Here is a 16,601-nt window from a genome sequence, read left to right on the forward strand (position 1 = left end):
GTTTTATTTAGCTTTGGTACCTGTGTAGTATGGCGTCTTAATTGTATTCCAGGTTGATGTAACTTCAGATTGAGATGACCATTTCTTTTATGAAATATTTTTAAACTTACAAATTTTGTGGAGGGAGTATTAATTGATTGAAAAGTGGAAATGGGGCGCGGTAGCCCAGGTCGATAAGATACTAAAGTACCAAAGGATGTTTAGAGGTGTCGCGAGTTCGATACCCAGTTCGTCATTGTCAGAAAACTTTCCTTACAGGGGTACAACAAAAACAGCGACATGACCACAGAAAAAATTGCTACTGCAGGGAGTTCCCCCCCCCCCCCCATTGAGGGGTTAGCGCACCCTCTCCATGAGTATAAAAAACAAGCCTGCCTTTCGGAATCGGCAATAAATTATAGGTCCCGGTCTAATTAGTCCACATGTGCAGAAAATGACAGTGGTGAGACAAAAATGATCAAAAAGTGGAAATGTATGTGTGAATCTATTTTCACTCAGAATGATGCAGACGGACTTCTGTGTGACGGAAGTGTAGAAAGATTGCAGAAGTATGTTCCCCTCCAACATGTAATGCCATAGTTTGATCTTGATTCTACTAATGTTGTTTCCCAATACTGTGATATAATTCTGCACTCAAAAAGTGCAGAATTATATCACTAATCAAACTAAAGATGCGGGCGTTTCGCCTGCATCTTTAGTTTGAATTTTGTGCATAAAAACTAATTGTTTGTAATTTTTGTAATTATTTTTCTCCTTCACCCCTGATTCAGTGCCCATAAGCAGCCTAGAGCCATTCTTTGGTGGTTTAATCTAGAGCCCATAGAATATGGGTATAAAGATGCCTTCATTCCAATCCTCACAAGTAGTCGATAGGAGAAAATATCTTAAAAGATTTTGAAAAGAAAAAATATGAAAGAAAAATTCCAAAAACATTCAATGTTTAAAAAATCCAATCCAAAAACATTGATGTTCCAAAAAAAAAAAATTCAGGAGATATCAAAGACTTTGCAAGTAGGAAAAAAGGGGGACGGGTGGAGACTTTGAAAATGTCTGTGCTTAGAAATATTCACATCACAATTCTGTCTCAGGCCAGGACTACACTGTAATAGTTTTGTAAAAGCTTTTTGATAAAACGTGAAAAATTCAACCAATAGGCGCATCGGTTGCATTCAAGCAAATGCAACCAATGCACCTATTGATTGAATTTTTCAACTTTTATAAAACTTTATAGTGTAATCCGGCCTTAAGCCTGGATTACAGTACAAAAATTTTATAACAATTCTTTTAAAAATGCAACCGATAAATTTATTGGTTGCTTTTTTTCAAGTTTTATAAAATTTTCATAAACCTTTTAGAACGAGATCCCATCCATAGATTAGTCACTTTAATTCTTGAAATTTCAACTTTTCTTAGTTTCGTGTAAAATATACTTGTAGGTATCGGGGAGACCACGAAAACTATTCAAGTGCTTAGGGCCTCCAAACGTCTTAATCCGGCAGCGAGTGAACGCCGTACGTGAATAACGTTGTTTACTGAAAGTATTTTTAAGTTTAAAAGATTAAATATATATATTTTTTAATTTCTAAAGTAATCTATGTATATGAAATTGATTTTCTGTCTGTGTGTGTGTCTGTTCTCTATACAAATCTACAATTTTAGATCGATCGTCACCAAATTTAGCATATATACCAAATGGGACCCGACTTGAACAATAGGATACTTTAAAATTTTGTCAGAGTAGGGCAAATGCCCCAAATGGGCAAAACACTGTCGGGCAACAATGGTTTTTGGGCCTCAACAATCACTTTCCGAACGTTTACTTTGGTTACCGTGGTTTCCTCAGTGGGTGGTGATGTATAAACTCCGGATTTTCAGGGTTAGAGGGGATCTCTTTACCTGTCGTTTGCTTCAAATGTTCTTTGTTTAACTCCTTAAAAACTACTGTATATCAAGGCCATAGCGGAGGGGGGAGGACTTGTTTAATTAATGTTGAAGTTAATTTCTTTCATTAATGCTGAAATTATTTCTTTCAATTATTTTGGAATTATCATGTTCACCAATGCTGAAATTATTTCTTTCATTCTTTGGAATTATTTCTTACCTTTATTCTGGAATTACCACTTTTATTAATTTTGGAATTCTCTTCCATTAATTCTGTAATTTTTTTCTTTCATTCATTTGGAATTATCTCTTTAATTAATTCTAGAATTTTTCTAATTTTGGAATTATCTCTTTCCTTAATTCTGAAATTCTCGCTTCCATCAATTTTGGAATTATCTTTCATTAGTGCTGAAATTATCGCTTTCATTCATTTTTGAATTATCTCTTTTATTTATTCTAGACTATTGTTATCAATGCTGAAATTATCTCTTCCATTAATTCTGGATTTCTCTCTTTCATTAATTTTGGAATTATCTCATCGATGCTGAAGTTATTTCTTTCATTTATTGTTTTAAATTCCTGTGGATGCGATAAGAAAATAACGGGTGATTGTGTGTGTTTTCACCGAGTCACACGATATTCCGACGAAAGATGTTAGGGGACATCGTTCTCAGCCATTACTTCTTAGAGATACACCTGAATTTTTCTGCTCCGAAATGGACATTGTCACTTCCCACCCCTGCATTTGTAGAGTTGATTTTTCTGTAGCACACAAATTCAAAGCAGACGTCGAAAAACATGTTCACACACAGAAGCATATGTAAGATTGCGGGAAGTAACAAAAATTTTTTCTCAAAGCTTTTTTTTTTTTTTGATGCCATTATCCATGCCGGGTGTTTATTTACATCGTTCATCATAACTTACCATTATCTTGTATACTTTTAAGAAAATGTTTCCAGATAATGAAATTGCCAAAAAATATGCATGTCCAAGAACAAAAACATCGTGCATTGTTGCTGAAATGGGGAACTCTTCTAAAATGGAATTGATCCATTTCATGCAGAAAGGCCCATTTTCGATTTCGACTGACGGGAGCAATAAGTCTGAGAAGTACTACCCACTTATTGTGACAGTATTCAGTTCCAAAAGTAGTCGGATTGAAAATTTTTTATTCAAGGTTCCTGTTCTGGTTGGTGATAGCACAGGAGAAAATATCTTCAAAGTGATAATCAACTACTTGGAAGAAAAGAATATTCCATTAGGAAATTGTATATTGCGCCTTAAGAGTGTGGACAATGCACCTGTTATGGTGGGCGAATTATAATGGTGTTTCAGCATTTTTAAAAAAGAATATTGACCATTTAGCTGTTATAGGTTGCCCGTGTGATCTCATTCATTTGGCTGCCGAAAAGGCAGCCGAATATCTCCCAGGAAGCATAGAAGAATATCTTATTGATATTTTTTTATTATTTTTAAAAAGCAGCCCCAAGCGAAAAGATAAGTTTCAAAACTTTTTTAGCAAAGAAACTAGGAAAATACTTAAACATGTAATAACAAGATGGCTCTCCTTACACAAATGTTTGGCAAGGTTGTTGGAGCAATGGGAAGAATTACTGTCGTATTTCAAGGAAGAACTAAAACAGAATAAGGCAGATACCACCTAAACATTCTACCATCCCAAAAGTCAGTGGGAATATAACGAATTGCTGTAAGAAAAGTACAAATGAAAAACTATTGGAAATGTTGTAAAAAAACGTGTCTTAAAAGAGTCCCAGAATATAAAATGTCCTCTGTACTGACACAGAGGAAAGAATTTTAATGTTTTTGTCAAATGATGTAAACAGAGCAATCTGCTCATTTCTGACATTTATTTTTGCATCTTTCGATAAAAAAATTTTACTGTTACAATCAAATACAATGCCACAACAGGCAAAATGCCCAACGAGGGGGCTGATAAAAAAGATGCCCATAAAAATATAGATGTCATATATTTCAAAAATACAGCAACCCAATTAAAAATGCAATTAACACAAATTATAAACAATATATACACATGATAAAATATTATACAACGCCCATAAAGAATACTTATGGTTGTCTTATTCTAAGAATGGACAGACCTTCTCGATTTACCCCAACATGTTTATCGTATTTCTTTTTAAACGTGTCAATTTTGTTACAATTTACTACTTCGGGGTAAGCCATTCCATTTATTAACAACCCTATTATAGAAAAATTCCCTGCGACACCATAACCCTGCATTGTCCCTCACCAATCGATACTGGTGTCCCCTTGTAAAAGCAGTCGATTGGTGGTGTACTAAAAGTTCATGGTCCATCCTATTGAAAATTTTGAACACTTCGATCATATCTCCTCGACACCTGCGTTTATCCAATGTAAACATATTCAAAAAATGAAGTCTCTCTTCATAACTCAAGCCCTGTGTGACAATAAGGACACGCATAGCTCTTCTCTGCACCCCTGCAACCAAGTCTATGTCCCTCTGTAGGTATGGTCTCCAAAACCTTACAGCATACTCCAGTCCAGGATGAACTAAGCCTTGAAAAAGCGGAAGAATGACTTTAGGAGAACGCGAAGAGACCTTTTTGAAAATGAGACCAAGCATTCTGTTCACTTTTTTGACCACCGCTGAACAATGTTCAGAAAACCTAAGTCGCTCGTCAATGAGAATTCCCAAATCGGTGACCCCATTCAACTCGTAAGAGAACCGCTTCAAATAAGCAAGCCAATTATCCACAAGGCCAGATCAATTCTGCATCTCTTAGAAGAGATATATTTGTTTGCCATCTGTCTTGAGAAATGTATTTTCAACTAAGAGTATCAAATATGATTCAGTTGAAAACCAAAAATCTGATGCAGATATAATGATCAGTAGGTCTTCAGAAAAAATGGTTTCGCTTTTGAAAGATTCACAAAAAAGTAAAATTTTATTCTTATGTGAGAAAATTTTATGTTGCTACTTGTAATTACATGACTCAAAAGATCCCTATTGATCATGAAGTCTTCGTTAATGTTGAAGTGGCCGACATCGATTTAGCAGAGAAATCTTCATTTTCTAAAGCACGTTTTTTTTATGAAAAAAATATTCATCAGTTATCTTAAGAGCAATTGAAATTTCACATGAAGATGAGTCCTATGATATTATCCAGTCTGAATGTTGGACTGGACAGAACAGTCCATCCACAGCATGAAAAAAATTCCAGATGAAATTCTCAAAGAACGAGCTGAAATTCAATGGAAATTGACAGGCGAACTCAAAAGTAATGATGGTGCATTAAAATACACAAGAGAGTGTCCAGTTTGATGCTGCTCATCTTAACAATTCCTCGCAGCAATGCCCAATGTGAGAGAATTATTAATTATGTAACAAAAGCGCACTCAGTTTAGGTCAACCATGACAAAAGAAACATTGGAAAATCTATTGATAGTAAAATCTAACCAACAAGCACCATGTTTTGAACAATGATTTTTTGAGGAGGGCTAGATCTTCCACAACAAATACATTGCATAAAACTTAGTCCCATTTGTAAATAGCTTGTATATAGTTTTGTTTTAGCGTTAGTTATTAAAGTGTAGATTTTCAATGATAATACTTTTCAAATATGATTGTGATGGAGCGTTAAAACTAACATGAAAGGTAAAATAATGCAATCTTCATATTTAATGTAATAGAGTTATAGAATAAATATTTTATACCTAATGAAAAAAAATATTTCAAACGCATGCAAAAAAACAGTTTACTGCAATATGTTGCGCATTGGCATTTTGCCACTTTGAGAACAAAAAATATCCTTTAATCTACATGCGTAAATTTTTATTTCCCTTAATGAAATTTTTAGAGACTCGAGGAAAGTATTTGAATTTCAGAGAAAATGTTGCTTCTATACTAAATGTCGCATCCATGCAGTGTCTGTTACTTTATAAAAATATACCCATATTTTACATTTAATTCTTCTTTATTTTAATTTTTACTCCGCGGATTATGCTCAGGAAGTTATCGTATGCTTGCAGGATTTTTGTGTGAAAATTACGGGACTTTGGCCTTTTAAAGGTTGACAGGTCTGAACGCTGCTCCATTCGGGCAGCAAGTACGGCCCCAAGCGATAATAACCAAGGACTCCTGCCCACACATTGACACTAAACCTCTCTTGAGATTTCCACGGTGCACAGGCATGGGGGATTATGCATCACCCACATGTGTGTTGATAATGCCTTCTCACATAAATCTGGCCTCGTCTGTAAATAAAACAGTGGCAGGAAATTGAGGATTAGAATGTGTGGTGAAGTCAAGCATCCAGCGCACGAACTGTTCACGACGGGGATAGTCATTCCAGACCACCGTGTGCTGAACATCGAGTTCAGCGGCAACCACTTGTGTACTTGTCGACGGGGAATCTGCAAACCGTGGCAGCACGGTTTCTTCCATTTGAGGAGTGCGTACATTGCACGGTCTCCCTGTATCTCTCTCACGCCGTGCTGGGTGGAACGTCCCCGTCTTCCATAGTAGTCGATCAATCGTGGCGAAGGTAGTACGGTACGGCCAACACCTCATCAGATATTGCTGTTGGTATATCCGCTGTGCTAAGCGCCCATTGCCATCTGCTCAACCATAAATCAGATGCATATCAGCGTATTCCTCGTTCGTGTAGTCAGCTATCACGATACTCATTGAAACAGACAACTAACTGCTACACGTGCTTACTACCGCAATTGCGCTAATTTACGTCGTCCGCAGCGCATGATCCTATCACAGCGCGTGCGTTTCGCGACGCTGCTTACGTCAGATATGGTGTGCGACCCCACGAACGCATTCAGCGATCAACTGACATCCACCTTTCGTCTCTTCTGGATGGACTCAGAGCCTGCATGCGTTTTTTGCAATTTTCATCCTCTCAACGTGGTTTGCGACACCATGTTCCATTGCAATTTTTATTCCTCTTGATGCCTACTAACAACCCTCTGAGTTTGTAGGTCCATTAACAGAACACCCTGTATAGTTGAATAATTCTGTTCCGTCACCTATAAATTAACAAAAAAGAAATTTGCAATTTTCTATCAATTCGAATAATCTCAAATTCTTATTTAAAAATGAGCAGTGCAATTGCCAAAAGTTTAAAAACTTATTTTTTTTAACTTAAAACTTTTTTCGCTCTAAAAAAATATTTTAGCTTATTCAACCATATCCCTCGCTCAAAAATTTCAGATATCACCTGGGTTTATCAGTGACTTTCTTAGTGCACAGGTTGAGTTTCCAGGCTTCAAAAAATGGAAAATGACCCTACGCCCAAGATATGAGGAAGTATTTTCGACCAAAAACGACAAAAAAAAAAAAAATTATATATATATATATATCAAATTCATTCTCTGCCTGTGTCTGTTCTTTATACGAATCTACAATTTTAGATCGATCGTCGCCAAATTTTGCATATATATCAAATGGGACCCGACTTGAATGATAGGCTACTTTAAAATTTCGTCAGAGTAGGGCAAATGCTCCAAATGGGCAAAACACTGTCGGCAACAATTTTTTGGGCCTCAACAATCATTTTTGGAACGTTTACTTTGGTTTCCCAGCAATGCATTTCAGATGAGTATATGCCTTTATAATGGTTTGCCACTTTTTTCAATCCTCCTAGTAATGAGAGCTTTTTGAATAGACACCATCATTAGTATCACTGAGGGTAAGGCAAAGGATGATCCCCATAGAAATAATGTTAAAATTACCGATTTGACTGTAGAAATGCAGAATTTTAGTGGGGTTTTCTCAGAAAACTGTGTTTTTCTGCCACACATCAATAATTTTAAAAATTTTAATTTTTGAATCATCGATTTTTGAAATATTGAGTTCGCTTAGAGATACGAAGCCCAGAAAATTAAATATGAAGTAATTAGCCGGACCTACTTTTGAGCCGGATATCCATGCAATAACGTTGATTTCAACTTTTTATTTATATCATCTCAAGCATGAAAATTAATGTCTTCGTAATGTCTTTTAATATTCAACTGCATAAATTCATACAGTTTAGGACGTTTTAAAATTAATTATGGGCCCGTAAAGTACATCGAAGAAATTCCACAGCTTTTATTAAGCATTTTTTGAAACAGAAACAGGCAGATGTATAATTTGAAGTTCAATGGGGAGGGGGAATCAGAATACAAATACAACGCCACAACAGGCAAAATGCCCAACGAAGTGGCTGAGAAAAAGATGCCCATAACAAATATGGATGTCATATATTTCAAAAATAAAGCAACCCAATTAAAAATGTAATTAGAAACATTATAAACAATATATACACATGATAGAATACTATACAATGCCCATAAAGAATATTATGGTTGTCTTAATCTAAGAATGGATAGCTTCTCGATTTACCCCAACATGTTTATCGTATTTCTTTTTAAACGTGTCAATTGTGTTACAATTTACTACCTCCGGGGGTAAGCTATTCCATTTATTGACAACCCTATTAGAGAAAAATTCCCCTTACGACACCATAACCTTGCATTGTCCCTTACCAATCGTATCCCCAAGGGATACGTAGCGCCCCTTAAAAAAGGAAAATATATATATTCATTTCTACGTTCCTTTAAATCTAGATTTGTTTTTTTGATGAGTCGCGCAGGAAGTCCCCATATTGGTTGCATTAGACACGGTTTGTATGTCTCTCAAAGAAAAATGGAGATATCACGTGATCTAAAAAGTTTCATTGAAGAAAAACCGGGCAGCGCTGGGTATTATAGCTAGTATATACAGGGATTGGACAAAATAATATAGACACCTGTGAAATGAGACAAAACCTTTATTAATAGCCTGTTGGCCCTCCTTTTCATTAATTACAGGTTGTATCCCCGTCGTGGGATGGACAAATACAAGTCATGCACAACAGTCACAGGGATACATAGCCACTCCTCCTGCAAAAAGGCCACTAATTCCGAACGTGTCTTTGGAGGTTGAAACCTACTGCACATTTTGGCCTGCAAAATACCCCACAAAGGTTCAATTATATTAAGATAAGGGGACCGAGCGGGCCACACGAGGTGTTGCAGTTCATCAAGTCCGATAATTCCAGCAGTGTGAACGGGCGAATTATCTTCTTGAAACACAGGTCGAGAATCAGGGAACAAATATTGCACCATTGGATGAAGATGGTCGACCAGAATACTGACATAAACCGCTGCATTAACCCACCCATCCAGGATAACAAAGACCACAGTGAGACATCGCGCCGTCTTAAGGCATGGGCCCACCCGGGCCTCACAAAATGGGATCTGGTTGAGATTTTCAAAAATTTGCCTGATAGGGCCTCAGAAAAATCATTTGGACGGGGGCCTATAATGCTCTTAAGACCCCCCCCCCCCTCCATGCTTAACAGTAGGAAGGAGACAATCAACGTCATAGGCTTCTGCTGTGCTGGCATTCTCTAAACGTAAACATGTCCGTTAATCTGGAATAATGTGAACAACGATTCATCCGACCAGATGACATTCTCCCATTGTTGTTGTGTCCAATTCTTATGTTCGTGAGACCATGTTCATCGTCTCAAGGCATTGCATGGTGTCACCAGTGGTTTTGGAATAGTCGCTCTACCTTGTATGTTTGCTGCATGCAGTTCATGACAGATAGTTTTTGTCAATACACCTTCCTGTAGATGTGTGTTCATCTCAGATGTTATCTGGGATGCTGTTATCTTGTGCTTTCTGGCCACAATCCGCTTCAAAACCCTCCTGGGTCTATCAGCCATCTTCGACTTTCGGACACTGTTATGATTGGTAGATGATGTCTTTCCCTGTTTGCTATAGGCTGTCATTACCATCGACACTGTACTTCTCCCGACACCAACAAGGGTGGCCCCGGCAAGACGGCTCCAACAATCATGCCTCTTTCGAAATCTGTGAGGTCAGCCATAACGAAGTTTCAACGCCCCAATATACCTCACATCTGAACGCTATCACTGCTACAACTAGACTGATGTGTGCACATTATCGCCCACTAAGTGGAACTCTTCCACACTAGAGGGAGGGCGTATACTACAGGTTCCCTGTAAAATTTTAAACAAATTTTTAACTTGATAAACACTGGTTAGAATGTGGCATTTATTACATTCCATCTGGTGATTGCCTTCTGGGTTACATAGGACCAACCATGGTTTAGGTTCATTACGAGCAGGAATTGTAAGAAAATTGAAATTGATCAAATAGCTCCATTTCAAATGGCCACAACGGACAAAATGCCCAACGAGGAGGTTGAAAGATGCCCATAAAAAAACATGGATGTCCAATATATATCTAAACTATATAAAAAATACAGCAAGACAATAAGAGCAATAAAAACCAATAATTTGTTGTGGAAGGAATGAGTCAACACTTCCTTCACAATTCTAACATAATTAAACATTTATTATACAACTAAGGCAACAGAATCTACAAGAACGTATTACATCAATATGAGCGGAACGCATGACTCTGGTTTGAGCACCAAATGCAAGTCCCGTTCCTCCATCGCGCAGCTGCATGCTTTTTTCCCTATTATGCAGACATCGCCATCCAGTGGTGGACACTGTCGCCACAAATTGTGATAAAATATACTGCCCATATAAAATTATTGGTTGTCTAAATCTAAGCATGGATATAGCTTCTCTCAATTTATCCAAATACGTTATATTTCTTTTTAAACATGTCGGTTCTGTTTAGAATTCATGATACCCAGAGGCAAGCTATTTCATTTATTCACAACGCCTCTATTAGAGAAAAAACCCCCTGCAACACTACAACCTAAAATTGTTCCCTTGTCGAAGCAGTTGATTAATGATGTTTTAATAACTCATGGTCCATTTTATCCCTGCTGTTGAAAATTTTAAACACTTAGGCCATATCGCCCCCCCCCCCCACGACATCTGCACTCTTCCGATGTAGACATTTAAAAAATCAAGTCTGTCTTCATAGCTTAAGCCCTGTATGTCATCAAGAGTGTTCCCCTTGACCAAGTCAATGCCCCTCTGTGTATGGTCTCACAAAACCTGACAACATACTCCAATCCAGGGGCGAACTAAGCCCCAGAAAAGTGGAAGGATCGCTTTAGAACGCTAAGAGACCTTTTTGAGAATGAAACCAAGTATTCTATTAAATTTTTTGACCACGGCCGAACAATACATTCAGAAAACCTAAGCCACTCATCAATAAGAATACCCAGATCTGTGATCCTAGTTGTATCCGGAACAATAACACCATTCAACTTGTGAGACATGGATTGTCCAAACCAAAATGAGTGATCATGCACTCAACAATGTTCCATTCATTTTTGCATGCAGTCAATCAGAACATTGCATTAGACTTGCACGCAGGCTCTGCTTCATTCTGACCACATCCGATTTGAACAGATGTATATTTTCCGTTGAGAAACTGGGTTAAAATTTGGCAACCAACCCAAGTGTGGGATGGATCCCTGGTCAGCACTATAGTTTTTTTCCTCCGAAGACAGTGCTCTCGGTGTGTTAAGAAATATTACGATTTTTTTCCCCGTTCTTCTGTTATAGTATTAGGTAAAGAATTATTTACTCTTCCAAAAGAGGCAGGTCTTGCGATACAGGTAATACAAACAGTAATATCCTGACATGCATTAATAATTTTTACGGAGACTAATGACATACGCCAAGAATCTTGGAGGTGTTATGCATTTTTCCTTATTCTTTTTCATAATAAACATTTTTGTTTCAAAAGCCTTCAAGGTGTTTGCCGAAATCGTGCCATATAACTGGAATTTTTTTTTATAAAATGAGGAAAACTATATATACTTTGCCCTATGAAAATTCAGTGTGAATAGTCACAATACTACTGTTTATGCTATCTGCCGAATTTCAGATGATCACAACTTTGCTAATGGTTTTTCTCTTAGTTGGCAACTTTATGGAATGTGGCTACTGCCAACACCATCTATAGCAGAAGGCTTCCTTGTGAAGCTTGTGACATCACTGAAAGTGGTCATCTCACCTATAACCATTGGATATATAAAATAATGGTAAAGATGGCACATGAGCGGGCCTGCTATATCCAATAGCTATAGGTGTTCTTCACTGAAGTCACAAGCTTTGCACAGTGGTGTTTCTGCTATATATGGCGTTGCTACTGCTCCCAGGCCAGAAATTGATTAACCCAGGGTATATTGATAGTTAAAAGCCCCATTTACATGTGCATACATGTGACAACTTTTTTCCTTCGTAAGGAAAGAAATGGAGAGCAGTCATTGATGAAAATTCTTGAAGCTTTAAACCCGCTTTTTTCACGTCCCTGCCCCCCCCCCCCTCCCAATACATTTAAAATATGGTTGTGCAAGATTTTATCAAATTCAATTAAAACACTATTTTACATACAGTTGAATCCCATTATAATGAACTCCAAGAGAGACTGGAGAAATCACTTTTTTATAACGACAGATCTTTTGCATTGTTCCTATGTGAACTTTTCATTAAAACAATTTTTGCTATAACTGTATTCATAAAACAGGATTCAACTGTATATACGATTGACACGAAAAACTGCTTTCAGCTACATGTTCAGCCCAGTCAAAGGTTTGAATAAAAATTATAACAGTGGGGGAAAAAACAGGATTTGTATGTACAGTTGGACCTTGATTATCCGAGCTAATATAGTCTTGCTTCAATAAGTTCTAAATGGCCAACTTCAGCCAACCATCACTATGTTGCTTGCTGGGATCTAACCCAGACTTATGAGATGCCCACTAACATAGCTGTTAACTGGCAAAACAAAGTGTATATGCTTCCAGTTACAGTTAATTTCCAGCTAACTCAGCGAATCAAATCAACATAGGATCAACGGATATATCTACATACAAAAGTACAATGAACTCGAACGTCGAGACCAAAATGAATACTGTCTGCATAGATGCACATCAAAGCATTATGAAATGGACTATCTTTTGATTTCATTCAAGACTAGTTTCACTTTAAAAAATTTTGATCAAGATCACAAAAACAGCATTAATTTTTCATATCAACCGATCTGACCTGATTAAATGATAAATGGCACTGCACATACAAACCATTTATTTCACAAGATAATGAAATGACAGCCAACATGTAATCATGGATATAAGGCACAGTTATCACAGAAGTTACATATACATTTCGTACAAAAACATCTCGCTACCTTGCACAAATATACATATGTTATAGATGTCAAACATTTCAATATGAATAAAAAATTACGAAATACAAACTTTGTGATGAAAGGTTGGGGGGGGGGGGGCTGCACATAAAGTCAAAATTTTCAGTCATTAAGCAATTTTCGGTCACTTTAGCTACATGTATACTGGCTCTTGCTTGCAGCAAGTTGCCATACTTGGAATCTGTTTAAATCCTTACTATAGCTACAGTAAAGTAAGGAAAAATACTTCTCACTAGGGATATCGTGCTGGGAGCGGTGTGAATACTGGCATCAGCTGATTATCATCACTGACACAGCGCTTAAAGTATAATTTTTCAATCAAGTTTCACAGGTGAATTTAAAAAAAAGGTCTTCAGCATTGTTATCAAAATATTCACAACGAGCAGCAAGTTTATCAAAAAACATGCTCATGCAACCAGAAAAACTTACAGAATATATATATATTAAACTATATAGTCTACTTTTATACCACGTTTAAATTAAAATAGTGATTGATGAGCTGATAAGAGCTTTCAATACAGCGCTCATTACAAGATTCATGAATACCGTAGCCAGAACATGCTATCTCAAGGCTTAATCTAATGTTCTTAGACTTGAAAACCTCTCACAAAATCGAGGTAGCTCCAATTTTTGTTTAACACTTTATTACAAAACTACTGATATCAACTGTTTTAATGCAAGAACAAACCTTCACTACTATCAATTTTTGATTTGTTCCAACCTAAAAATACCTTTTTTAAATTAACTAAGTTCGAATCAGCATCTTGATGCTAATCGACAACTCTTAAATAGGACTGCTTTAAAAGAATAAAAATATACATCGTTACCTTATAATGAAAACCTTGTGCATGAATTTTTTTTGAAAATGACTTTTTTTGAGTGTTTTAGGTTGAGATTATCACATCTCACCTGTTACAGCTTTTGAAGGAAAAAATCTGCAATGATCTGCTCTCTATAGAGATATAAAAAAAAAACCCTGTTTTATACGTTATTTTTTGATGAACAAAGTTTTCATTATAAGGTGACACTTTCTGACACTTTTTGCATGCTTGTTTATCCCAGAATAACAATGAAAGAAATTTTTGAAATGCAATCCAATCAATCATCGCCTAACAGAAAATGCCAGGCATCGCCAAAATGTTTTATTTCAACCTTCGTAATAACTCAAAATAAAAAAAAATTGATCGTAAATATTCTTGTACATATACAAAAGCACGCACATTAATGTAAAAAGAAAAATACTTTCTCTCACCAAAGTACAAGTCCAGCTGCCAATGAAGTATAAACAAAACTTCAATTTCTTTCGATAATTTCAGTCACAAAGAGGGGAAATATGAATTTCCAAGATTATTTTAGGTTGGGAACAAAGTTCTTTCCAGAAATGATAGATAGCACTAGACGAGTAGTCGTGCTTACTGCAGACTATTGTGTTTACTTTCTAATTTGCATAATCACAATCGTTTTGGAAACATTAAAGTGTGTTCTAGTAGTATGCAAAATGTTCTTTGTAACTTTTAGGTGTAATACAGGACGTGTGAAATTTCTGTCGAAAAAATCTAAAATTTGTCACATTTAGTTCCACTGAAAATCCAAACTTGTTTTCGGGGCTGCAATCACGATAAATTCTGTCTTAGGAGAGGCCACTGTAAATGCCAAAACAGTAGGATTCTGTTTCTACTATGATCATTCTCCCCAACAATCCAGCTGGAAATTGTCCGGTGCGAGGGCAAAAAAAAAAAAATCTCCACACGTATGCTGATACAAAGGAAAATCACACTGCCTGCCTGGTGGGATCACAGTGGAATAATCTTCTATGACTTTCTTCTGAAAAGATATTTTGTTTTTTTTGTGTATCCTTTTTTCCAAACAATAAATTTCTGGTAAGAACTTTGTTCCCCACCTGATATATACACATATCTTACTTAGAGAAAGTTAACCTGAATCGATACGCAAGCGTGCCAGCACATGTAAATTAACATCACTAATCAAATCGATAGATGCACTGATCCATGTAGGATCAAGAAAAATATACCAATAAGACCATATTATTAAGCAAATACATACATTGCTTGAAAATGAAAGAAAAACCAACATTTCAACAAAAACGAATAAAAATAAACATATCTCAAAACTTGGTCATACATCAATTAAGCAAACAAAAAAAACTAAAAATGTTTCAGTAAGCTCCTGCACAAACGATATGAAAAACGTGCCAATCACAAAATTGCACTATAGAACATGAATTACATACAAACACGATTCAAGCTTTGACTAGTTATTTCAAAAAGAATCAAGGCACTTTCCTTTCTAATAACATACTTTTTCAGGTTTTAACCAAAACAAAACTTTTTCTTTTCAAGTGTTTGATCGAAATACTTTTTCACTTCAACGCTTTGTGACACTGTTCAACAGGGCAGGTCGGAGAGTGCTTTTGGGAGCAGCCCTGGTCTGTTGCTGTATTTGGTAAGCACGAGGATGAATCTTGAATCCATAAAGCCTGATATGAGAGTAAGAGGGAGGGAAATGATTAGTACCAGGGCTAGACAAATCTTAAAAAATTTACAGTAACTATGTATAGTAATCATGCCTGAATCAATATTTCACATGGCCGATAAATATTAGATATTACTTGATTCAGATACTTCATTGTAAAAATAATCACACAGTTAAAAAGAGTTTTATGTCATATGTATTGCTCTTGAAAAGTAATAACAAATAAATATACAAATGTTTGATACAAATCTGAATCAGTTTCAACACTACTGTGATTGTTGATATGATAACCTTTAGCATCAAGTTTCTTAATCTAATTTGTCTTTCTCTGCCCTTGTTTCACATATTTTTTTATAACACTCTTCTAGTTAAGCAATCCCATAAGATCTTATACTTTATCTCCAACTTTTACTACCTCCGGTCCTTTGAATCCCCTCAGGGCCGTCTTAAGGGCATCATGCCCTTTTCCCAGCAAAGTGATTTTTCTGAGGCCTTTACCTGGCTAGAAATAAGTCTGCTTACCAATTTACAAGTTTAATCTCAAAAATCCTAATCAAATCATCTTTACACTAGAGATCACATTTCCCCCCCCCCCACTCTGCACTACAGGCCTCACATGTTAAGACCCCACTGAATCACTCACTAAGGCACAACATTACCCACTTTATCTTTACTAAACACTGCTATAGTAGAAGACAAAAAAATTCTGTTGCTGGCTCAGTTTAAATTTTCATACAGTTAATGCTAATCATAAAATTAATGCAGAAAAAAATCTATACATATAACATCAACTGCCAATCATAATTTTTGGCACTGTTGGCATCTGAAAAGAAATCTCACCAAGTTACTTCACCCATGAAATTCATAGCCGATTTACGTTCTAGGATTGGACTTGCAGACACAAAAAGCACAACACCAGGCCGCAAAATATTAGATGCAGTAAAAATGAAATCGACTATGTCGACGACTTATTCTGCCACAATTGCCTGACAAAGCACTAGCTTGAACTTCTAAATTATTGA

At 36.4% G+C, this 16,601-nt stretch overlaps 1 protein-coding gene across 1 annotated transcript in view; it reads right to left on the minus strand.

Moving 5' to 3' along the window:
- Positions 1-12,948: 12,948 nt before the first annotated feature.
- LOC149083844 (casein kinase II subunit beta-like) overlaps positions 12,949-16,601 on the minus strand; it is a 32,691-nt gene continuing 29,038 nt past the window's right edge. The window contains exon 7 of the mRNA XM_089234234.1: positions 12,949-15,583. Coding sequence (XP_089090360.1) covers positions 15,472-15,583 — 112 coding nt within the window. The 3' untranslated portion in view covers positions 12,949-15,471. The remainder of the gene's footprint in view (positions 15,584-16,601) is intronic.

This window comes from Pholcus phalangioides, unplaced genomic scaffold (genome assembly GCF_987345545.1).
Source record: "Pholcus phalangioides strain wild (caught in Gottingen) unplaced genomic scaffold, Ppha-v1.0 ptg000008l_1, whole genome shotgun sequence".
Classification (NCBI taxonomy): domain Eukaryota; kingdom Metazoa; phylum Arthropoda; class Arachnida; order Araneae; family Pholcidae; genus Pholcus; species Pholcus phalangioides.